This window comes from Parus major, chromosome 3 (assembly GCF_001522545.3).
Source record: "Parus major isolate Abel chromosome 3, Parus_major1.1, whole genome shotgun sequence".
In the NCBI taxonomy this organism is placed as follows: Eukaryota; Metazoa; Chordata; class Aves; order Passeriformes; family Paridae; genus Parus; species Parus major.
In genome coordinates this window covers 86,581,140-86,592,034 of record NC_031770.1, presented here as the reverse complement: position 1 = coordinate 86,592,034, position 10,895 = coordinate 86,581,140, and the positions used below count along the sequence as shown (strand labels likewise).

The 10,895-nt window shown below is 37.4% G+C and overlaps 1 protein-coding gene across 1 annotated transcript in view; it reads right to left on the bottom strand.

Annotated features, from left to right (window-relative positions):
- Positions 1-10,895, bottom strand: part of EYS (eyes shut homolog) — a 706,806-nt gene that overhangs the window by 609,897 nt on the left and 86,014 nt on the right. Inside the window, exon 10 of the mRNA XM_015621104.2 lies at positions 9,124-9,377. Within this exon, the coding sequence (XP_015476590.1) occupies positions 9,124-9,377 (254 nt within the window). The remainder of the gene's footprint in view (positions 1-9,123; positions 9,378-10,895) is intronic.

Sequence of the window (10,895 nt, the reverse complement as noted above, 5' to 3'; positions counted from 1 at the left end):
ATGCTGGAGCAGCCTGTCCTTGAAGGACTGCACACCATGGAAGAATGAGCCATGCTGAAGTAGTTTGTGGGAAACTGTTTCCTGTGGGATGGACTCATGTTGGAGAAGTTCCTGGAAAACTATTTCCTGTTGGAAGGACCCCATGATGCAGCAGGAAAAGGATTCCTTTTCCTGAGCAGTGGGAGAAGCCAGAGATGATGAACTGAACATAACCCCCATTCCCTGTCTCCCAGTGCTGTTGGCAGGGGCAGGTAGACCTGGAAAAGAGGGAGGGATGGGTGGGGGAAGGTATTTTTAAAGGTCTTATTTTACTTCTCATTATCCTGCTCTGATGTTATTAGTAATAAATTCAACTAATATCTCTAATTCTAGTCTGTTTTACCTGTGATGGTATTTGGTGAGTGATGTCTTCTTGTCTCAACCCATGAGCCCTTTCTAATATCTTATCTGCCCTGTCCACTTGCAGAGGGGAGTGATAGAGAGGATCACCAGGTGCCTGGTGTCCAGCCAGGGTCAACCCACTACGTCCAGCTATAGGAATATGGAGGCAAACATGTTCAGTAGTTACAAGAAGTCAGCAGTGTGGAAAGCATGCTGGGCTTTCTGTATATCTTACAGCAGAAGATAAAAAGAAACCAAATGCTGATATGCTTCTGAATTCTTTACATGGTGGAAATTTGGTGTCTGCAGCACACCTACATGCCCTCTCATATAATGATATGAACCAAGACTCTTGGGTGTCAGCCTGTACCTACTAGATAGAAAGAGTCTTCATTGGAGAAATGAAGCACCAAGATTCTCTTCAACACATAAACTTGTGAAAGTAGGGCTCCTATAGGTTTTTTTCTTGCCTCTAAACATGTTCTGCATTTTCAAGAAGATTTGAGGATATATGGAGGAAAAAGGGAAAAAAAGGCGTGGTCTAGGGAGAGCTCAGGTAACTCAGCAAACTAAAAGCTTTCTGCTAAGAGCAGATGTTGAGTGCTGCTTAACATATGCCATGGCATCAGTGAGCATTAAAACGAGGACTGGCCAACATATAAATTAATTTCTAAGTTCTTTAATTTTTTAAAGAATTTTCTTTGAAGTGCTGATAAGGTAATGGCACTTTATACAACCTTGCTGATCTAATTCTGGTATTTTGCATTCCTTATGCTTTCCAGTTCAGATCCCTGATTATGGTGGGTCTCTTTTGAGGGAGATAAATAAAAATGCATTGGCATCTGTTCTCTTCCTCTGGATAGGCAGGTGGAGAGTAGCACAAATAGCACAAGCAGAGTTTCCTGCAGGAGTAAATTATCTGGCCACAAGCCATAGGCAAGCTGAAGCATGTACTAGAAAAACTCCTTGAAAACAGTTTCTTTCACCTCCCTTGAATTGTTAAAGGTGAAAGCAAATGCCATTTCAAAGGAAATACTAGAATGAGATCATCCTCATACACTGATGATATCCAGGATAACATGCAAGGGGGAATCTAGGAATTCATGTCCTCAGAGTACAAAGGTAATGTGTGGGCAGTATTTAAAAATATTTCAGAGATAATCAAAGAATCTGTGAAGCTACTAAGCTAAGTGAGACCATATTTTCTGAGTACTTGAGACATGAAAAAAGCTGGACAGATACAGAGGAGGCTTTTTTGTTTTCAGTACGCAGCTCCTCTCAACTACACATTTGAAATATATGATGAGAACCTTCTTTGAAAGTCAGATAAAAATTGTTAATTGGCTACAAATTACTTTCAACATCAAAGTATGCTAATAAAAATATTTTTTTGGTTTATGCTTTTAAGGTTAAAATTAATACAACACATCCAAACATAATTACTAGTAAAACATAATATTTAATTAGCTATTTAATAAGTCATAGCTTAAGGTCTGAGTTCCTATACACTTTAAAGGCATCATATCACCAATTCTGAAGTACAAAGAGAATGTTAAAAATTATCACGAACCAACTGTACTTCTATTATCTCTATAGAATATTTTATGTTGTATAAAATTGCAGTGTTCTCAAATATATAACAGACAATTACAGGAAAGTCTGTCACTTCTGCAAATTGCATTGCCTGATCCTTAACAGCAACATTTTCTACCGGCACACTGATGATACAAAAGACATTATTCTGCAGGAGCACAGAGTTGTTGAGATGAAAGTAAGGACCTGAGAAGGTGAATGTTAAAAAAGTGAGCAAAGATATTTCATCCTCCTCCAGTGTAATTGATATCACTTAGTCTCTTTAAAATAATCATGCCATTTTAGCAAATGAAGGGACTCTCAAGTTCTCAGGTAACTAGAACTGCAGATGAAGGATGACAAAAAAATTAATAAATCTAATGGATGAAGTCTCACTGAATATTCCTTACCTTCAGAAGTGCAACTCTATAAGATAACTAGATTGAAAGTTTGTACCTTTCAAAATTTGTATGTCTTTTTTCTGCTTAACGTAAAGACATTAACTTTGCACTTTATCTGAACTTATTAAACTGTTGTTGGATTTTGTAGAATATCCACAAAATTGATGTCTTTTTGATATCAAAATAGTTTAATTTAAAACTTTTCTCAAATACAATATTCAGACATTAAAATAAATGTCTGAAATTCATTCAGCAATTAAAATAAGACTGATATAATTTGAGAGTTTATTTTCCTAATGTAATACACATTATATTTGAAGTATCTCTTATAATGTGCCACCACCACTACAACATTTCTGCCTGAATCACAATACACATGCAAAAAGATCAAAATACAAAGTTTATTTTAAATACTCTTTATACCAACTTTTGTTTTATAGCCAAAATGGAATATAAAGTTTGACAATGTAAAGGCACACAAAATGACCACAATTAAGAAAAGGATGTGTAAGAATATTTTTGAAGCAAAACTCCTCACTTGAGGAGATATTAATGACACAAAATTTATCTTTCTATTCCAAGATCAGATGAAAAGCAAATGATTTTAAATTCTGCTTAATGTAAAATTAATGAAGTATTATTAAAAAAAAAAAAAAAGAAAAAAAATCACAAGGGTTTTATAAAGTTCAAGAAGTAGTCATGATATTAACAGTGTATTTGAGGATTGTTTTCACAGCACCCCTATCATACTGTCCACCATTTTATAAAATGTGTATCTTTGCAAAGCATTCCAGTCATGTACCTGATAGTGAATTGTGTAATTTTGTTTCTTGCTATGCAACATAAGCTATTCTGTTAGATAAGAGATGCATCAGGCTGAGTAATGCTTCTGCTGACTTTGCAGAAAATGCGGTTATGAAAAAGAAAGATGGTCCAGGTGAGGCTCTAGTGAACTTGACAGCTATTTACTTTTCTCAACTTTGTTGTTCTACACACTTGGTCATTTTTTAATTTTCTTCAAGGTCTTTTCTGTGTAAGATATTGTAATAGTTAAAAATCCAAAACAAATCTAATTTTTATTTATCTCATTGAGAGTAATCCTTTCTGTGAATGCCTATTACAGATTGAAAACAAATTATATGATGTGCCAAACCACTCCATATTCTTAGCTTCCATGAAAGAGTTTTAACTCAGAAAAAGTCAGTGACTCTTCAAATGTAAACTGCCCACAGCCCAGCTCATCTGTGTCCATGGGATAATGTTGTACATCTGACAGGCTGCACTGCCACAATGTGCCAGCAATAATCAATCTTCCCTAGCAGAAAAAGCCAGCCAGAGCCCCTGAAGAGGTTGCACTACCCAATGCCCTGAGCTACAAACCCAGCCCAGCCTTGATGTGTGGTGGAAATGTGGGAGCAGGCATGAGTTGTGCTTCCAGGATGGCCTAGTTCTATCAAGATAGGAACTGCATGAATGGAAATGGAAGCAGGTGTTTCAAATGCAGAATGGCTGTGGGGAAAAAAAATTGAACCTGATTGCTTTCCTTTCTTGACAAAACTAATGATTTAATTTTTCCAGATGAGCCTGCTTCAGGCAATGCCTATAAAGCAGCTGTCAGAGCCCTGAGAGCACTAACATACCCAAATGGACTGAAGCAGGCCCACCAAGGCCCTTCCTATGCACCCTGCCCATTGTCAATGAGCTCAGTTCTAGGCACCCTGATCTGGCCTGAGCTATTCTGTGGTTTCCAATCCTGCTTCTCTCCCTGTCTCAAGAGTGATTTTGTAAGTTGGTTTTTGTTTTTTTTTTCCTTTTCAGATGGATAGCTTGTATGTGCATTACAGATTTGTCTCTGGTTCTGTCTCCTGCTGCTTCTAACTTGCTTCCCTAGCTGGACCCTGGATCTGGTCCATTGCTTGTTCTGTCTGGGGCTTGTCAGGGACCCTGCTACCAGACACTGACAGGCTCTGACTTCCCTGTTTAGATTCTGCAGAACTGTGCCTTGCTAAGTGATGGCAATGTTGCACTGGGGTTAAACTTGGATTCTAGAGTATAATTCCTCTGATGGAGCATCCTTGATCTTGCTGCTCCCTGTAAACAGGTTCAATCTTCATAATATATTAGGGTGTCCATCAGCTGTTCTAGACTTGATTTGTATAAGGGATTGAGTCTTCTTAAAGTTCCTTGTGTCAAAAAGGATTTGTTTTCACATAACTTCAAGTACTTTCATTCAAGATTTGTTTTACTTGATGATGGAGGATATACTATTCCCACATATTACATAAGGCAGAAACTATTTTAAAACATCTAAAGATGTAAAACAAATTAATTATGTACTGAAAATACAAATACTAAATATTTCCTCAGACTGCAGATGTCCCATGAACTTTTGGAATAAAAAAGTAAAAATAAAGCCAAAAAGTTAAAAGGAATGGTATTATTTCAAAAAGCACACATGCCATTTTGCTCTTTCTGGGCAAAAGGAATACTGAAGTACATGACATATAGAATATATGAATGTCAAAATCAAAAAGTCACTGTGAGGCCTACATTAGTGATGAGCTTTAATGCTGTTATTTATTAATTATACACAGGTGACACAATGATGGACCATATTTTGCTATGTGGGGTATAGTATATATTCAGAATGAGGAGATTTCCCAAATCTTAACTCTACCATCAATATTATATAGATACAAACCCTCAAGAGAAATCAATGAGGCAACATTGTCTATCTGCTTAGAGCTCTCAGTTACTCCCTTTACATTTTTGAGAGCATCTAAACAGAAAAGAGCTTTAATGAAGAACATGTTTAGATAAATATGGGATTTTTTCCAAATAATTCCAAGAAGGGCTTCCTTTAAACCAGAAATAAACAGAGTGCTATTTGTTTAGACATACTTGTTATCATGAAAGCTGGAATTATTTGATGCTGAACATTGATGTATCAAGATAGAGTTAACACAAAGATATGGGAGGAAGCCTAGACTAGGAATTAATCTGAATGTGAAATGGGAATTACTCAGAAGCATTATGCTACCTTAAAAGGACTGAACCAGAAGATGTCAATACAGAGGGTCACCACATGACCAAAAGTTAAAAAAGCTTAAAAAGTTATTAATTCAATTTTTAAAATCATACTGCAAACTTCCAAGTTTGACATGTATGAAGTTCTCTTATAAGCAGTGGAGGGTACTTTGATATTTCATCTATAAGTGAGTTTACTATTTATGAAGAAAAATGGAGAACATCTGGATTTGTTAAAAAGCTAAATTACAGAGAAACAGCATAACACACAAAAATGAGATCAGAATAAATGTGGGGTTTTCAATTGTACACAGAGATACAAATCATTGATTCATAACATGCAGTTATGACTGAACTTAAAATCTGTTTTGTACTGGAAAATATCCCAGGATCATAAAACCTCAGAGACTATGAAAATGTAATTGCTAGGGTAGTGATAGCATTTTTAGAAGTTTAAACAGCTTTTTATTAATTGTTTGTGGTTTATCCTCTAAAAAATCAGAAAATATATTCATTACATGTGGTAATGACTTATACCTAATGGGCATTATTATTGCTGTTCTTTTTTCTTAAAATTTGCTTCTATGGAAATTCCATTATATAATATCTCATTTTGTGATAAAGAGTTTAAGTGTTTTCCAGTACTATATAATTATTTCAATTACTTAAGCAAGTCCTCACAGTAACAGTCACAGAATAGTTGAGACTGGAAGTGACCTCTGAAGGTCATTTTGTCCAATCCCCCTGTTCAAGCCAGATTCACAGAACCATGTACAGATGGCTTTTAAATATCTCCAAGGATGGACATACCATAACCCCCATGATCAGTCTGTGGCAGTGCTCAGTCACCGTCACACTAATAAAGTATTTCCTGATGTTCAGTCAGCGGCATCTGTGTTTCCCGTTGTGCCCATTGCCTCTGGTTCTGTCACTGAGTGCTACTGAAAAGAGCCTGGCTCCATCTTCTTTACATCCTCTCTTCAGGTATTTCTGTACTTTGATAAGATCCCTCCCTGAGCCAGCTCTTTTTTCTTTTTCTTTTTCTTTTTCTTTTTCTTTTTCTTTTTCTTTTTCTTTTTCTTTTTTTCTTTTCTTGAAGAGTTTCAGCTTCCTCAGCCATTCCTCATAGAAGAAATACTCCAGTCCTCTAATCATCTTAGTGTCTTTACTGTGCCCTCAGCAGCATGTCCATGTCTCTCTTACTGGGGAGCTCAGAACTCGACACAGTCTGACAGGTATAGCCTCAGTACTGGTGCTGAGGGAAAGTATCACTTTCCTTGACCTGCTGTCAAAACACCTCATAATGCAGCCCAGGCATATGCCTTCTATCAACAAGGGCATGCTGCTGTCTCATTTCAACTTGATGTCCACCAAGACCCCTCAGGTTCTTCCCTAAAAGCTGCATACCAGTTTATCAGCCCATGGTACCCTCTGGTGCATGGAGTTATTCCTCCCCAGGTGCAGCATTTGCCACTTCCCCCTGTTGAACTTCCTGAGGCTCCTGTCAGCCCATTTCTCAAGCCTGTGTTGGACCCTCTGGGTGGCAGCACAATCCTGTGGTGTATCAGCCACTGCTCCCATCTTTGAGTCTTCTGCAAACTTTCTGAGGGAGCACTTTGCCCCATCGGTCAGATCATTAATGAGTAAGATAAAAAGGACTGGATCCTGTATCAACTCCTGGAGTACACCACTGGTTACTCCTGGAAAGGTTGACTCCATGACAAACATCTTCCTCTGGGCTTGGCCACTCAACCAGTTTTCAGTTCTCCTCACTGTCTACTCATCCAGCCTTTTCATGAGGATCATCAGCTTTTCATGAGGATCTTGTGGAAGATCACGTGGAAAGCTTTGCTAATGTCAAGGTAGACATTACACACTGCTCACCCCTCATCTAAAAGCCAGTCATTTCCCTCTGGATGTTTTTCAAGTTGGTCAAGTATGACTAACCCTTTCTGAAATCATGCTGGTTACTCCAGATAATTTTCTTGTTATTCATGATTTCCAGGATTAACTGCTCTATTACCTTAATAAGGATCAAGGAAACAGTGAGTTGCTTGAAGTTTTCTAGGACTTCATTTCTGCCCTTCTTGAAAAGTGACATTTGCTTTCTCCTTTCTTTGTGTGCTTCTGCTAATCAATATGATCTATTAATGATAAATGACAGTGACTTTGCAATGACATCTGCTAGCTCTTACAGAATTGCATATCCAAAGAAAGGCAACAAAACTGGTGAGGGGTCTGGAGCACAAGTCATATGAGGAGCAGCTGAGGGAGCTGGGGTTGTTAAGCCTAAGAAAAGAAGGAGGGGGAACCTTATTACCCTCTTCAGCTACTTGAAAGGAGGTTGTAGCAAGGTGGGGGTCAGTCTCTTTTACCAAGTTTCAAGTGACAAGATGAGAGGAAATGGCTTCAGGTTGTGCCAGGGGAGGTTTAGAATAGATATTGGGAAAAAAAATTCCTCACTAAAAGGGTGGTCATGCATTGGAATAGGTTGCCCAAGGAAGCCACGAAATTACCACCCCTGGAACTGGTTATAAGGTATGTGGATGGGGCACATGGGGATGTGGTGGAGCAGTGAACATGGTAGTGCTACCTTAACATCTGCACAGAGTGATCTCAGAGGCTTTTTTCAGCTTTAATGACTAAAATTCTATGATGCTATGACTTGTGGGTGCACCCCCACAGGGTCCATGGATGGGCATACATATATCCAGCTTGGCTAAGTAATTCCTGATGTGTTTTATCCATCAAGGGTGTGTTTTACTTCCTTCAGACTTTTTCTCTGGTCTCCAGGATTTTTGAAGGACAGTCTTGCCAATACACAGACTGCCACAAAGACAGTATCTAGTGTCTAGTAGTCTACACATGCTCTGGACTGGAGCAAAAACCCACAGTAGCTTGAAAGAAGCTGTAAGTTAATGTTTAATTAGTACAAATGACACGGTGCATTTTGTTTTTGCCTTTGTTATTGATACCACAGTCAATAGAGAAGCATTTCGAGCATTAATTTCTTGTTCTTGATGATATAGACTAAAGGCTGGAAATGCAACACTCTGGTATCACTGTATTCAAAACTATTTTCTGTCCCACATAGGTAGTCTGAATATTACTATTATTCACCCAAAACAGAAATGAGTACAAAAAGAAATCACAGTGTCAGGTTGTGTAGTATTTATCTAATGCAATGCACAAATCTACAGCCCGCCTCTTCCTAGAAAAGATGTGTAGGACAGACAGAAGCCCTATCTCTCTCTAGTATGTAGAAAGGGAGTCTGAACATCTCACTCAAATATAGCTGATTATATTGTATACATGCAGAGAGATGATACTGCTGATCTCATTCCTCCTCAAGCTTACATTTTTCTGTTCTGTACCAAAACGTTTGTTTTTATCAGCCTGTGTATGACTGAAGCCATAACACATAAGATTGCATAACTGTGAAATGAAAACAATGCAATTAAACTTGTGTTTTGGAACTTCATTGATTTTTTTTTCCCAACAGAATCAAAGCTAATACACAGAATTATACATTTAGTGGAGCGAAGGTCAGCTGGGGAACTGTTAGGAGGGACAACCTAAGAATTTCAATGCTAAGCTAAAACTCCTGTGAGTCATACAATCGCAGATGTATTCATATTTATATTTATATATAATTGTAATTAGGCAGTCACATAAACATTGCTTACATAGAGTGGGACACCCACATCTGTTATACAAGGCACTTTGAAAGAACAAAACTTACCTTTGAACCCAGCAGTACAATGACAAGAAAAGTGGCCACTTAAATCCATACAAGTAGCTCCATTTTTGCAAGGTGAACTTGAGCACTCATTAGTTTCAACTTCACAGAAGGGTCCTTCATATCCAGGCATACAGTAGCAGCTGTAATTATGCAAGTGGTCCTGGCAGAATCCATATTGAGAGCACTGGTTTCCAATGCAGTTGTCTATATCAAGTTCACAAAATGTGCCAGTGTAACCAAGGGGACAAATGCACCTGTTATTGAAATGAGAGGAGGGAGGGGGGAAAAATTCCAACAAACTCACTAGTCAGGAATATGTAGGTCATTAATCACTAATAATGTTAAAAATACCCTCCCTTTGAATTATCCGCAAATGAATCACAGTTTTTTTTTTTTCCAATCTTCTTTATCTTTAATTAGTCGCTAAGTAACTTCATTTTACATGCACTGCTAGCAATAATTAAATTAAAATCTTGGCTATTTACATAGGACAAACAAGGAGCTATATTAATATTAAGCTTCAAGTGAAAATATTGAAAGAAAAACTCTTATAAATATGAGTATTATGCATTTTAATGTTATTTTTTTTCTGAAAAAATGGGTACTTGCTACAATATCTCTAGGATGAAACAATATTACAACCTGTTTGGATATTATAAAATCAGTATAAAAGTGCTTTACCATTAGCAACAGAAGTTACAATTTCTGTCTAACAAAAAAAAAAAAAAAGAATCTATAGAATTCTATAGATATTGTTCAGTATGTTTTATAGAAATTGTTCAGAGTAATTTTTTTTCCAAAATTTAGACAGACATCTAAATTGTATAAGGCTGGAGATGACTTTTTTCATATTACCCTTTCTAGCTTTTGTATTCTTTTGCTGTGTGGATGAAAACAAATCTGGATTATCTCATAGCTGACCCATATCTCAAAGTTAGAAAATCTCTTGTACTCTGCAATATATTCTTTGATTGATCCTCTCCTTATCATGTCCAGAGGTATTCTCACACAGGAGGCAATTTTACAATAATACATATTCTTGACCCAAAGAGATGCTATCCAGAAGATGGAAATAACTAACAAGCTAAGGAAGCTTTGATTATAGTAATTTTCTCTACCGATCCATCTGGAAGAAGGAAGAAGTATTTTTCCCTGTATTTTTAGCAGAAGTGAATGCTCATGTGGCTCTTTGCTTCTGTCCTTGCTTACTGTGCCTGCATTTTTTTATGGTAGACATATGGAAACTAAATCAGGAGCTGTGTGCCTTGGAGTACAGCTAATGGATACCAGCTGCTAATGGGCTTTTAGTCTATGGACCAAAATAGAGCTCGCTTGGAGCAAGCCCTCCACATCTCATTTAGTGTGGGTGTGAGCTCTTGATCACCTGCATTTTTTGCCTACAGATCCATTGTAACAGAAGTAATGCCTCAAGTATATATAGCTGTTGTATTCTCTTTTCCAGCCTCAGTCACTTAGCAAATGAGAAATCTTTGTCTTTTCTTGAGAGCTTCAGCTGATTCTGTTTTTCATTTTTAAAGCAATGGATAACACAAAAATAATATCATATAGTTTGCTGGTTTTGGATGGGATAGAGTTAATCTTATTGACAATGGCTAGTACTCGTATTATTTTGGTTTTACACTGTTTTAGATTTATGCTGGAAACAGAGTTGATAATATAGAGTTGTTTTTGTTATTGCTGGGTAGGGCTTACACAGAGCCAAGGGCTTTTCTCTTTTTCACACTGCCAGTCTGGTGAGGAGCTTGGGGCTG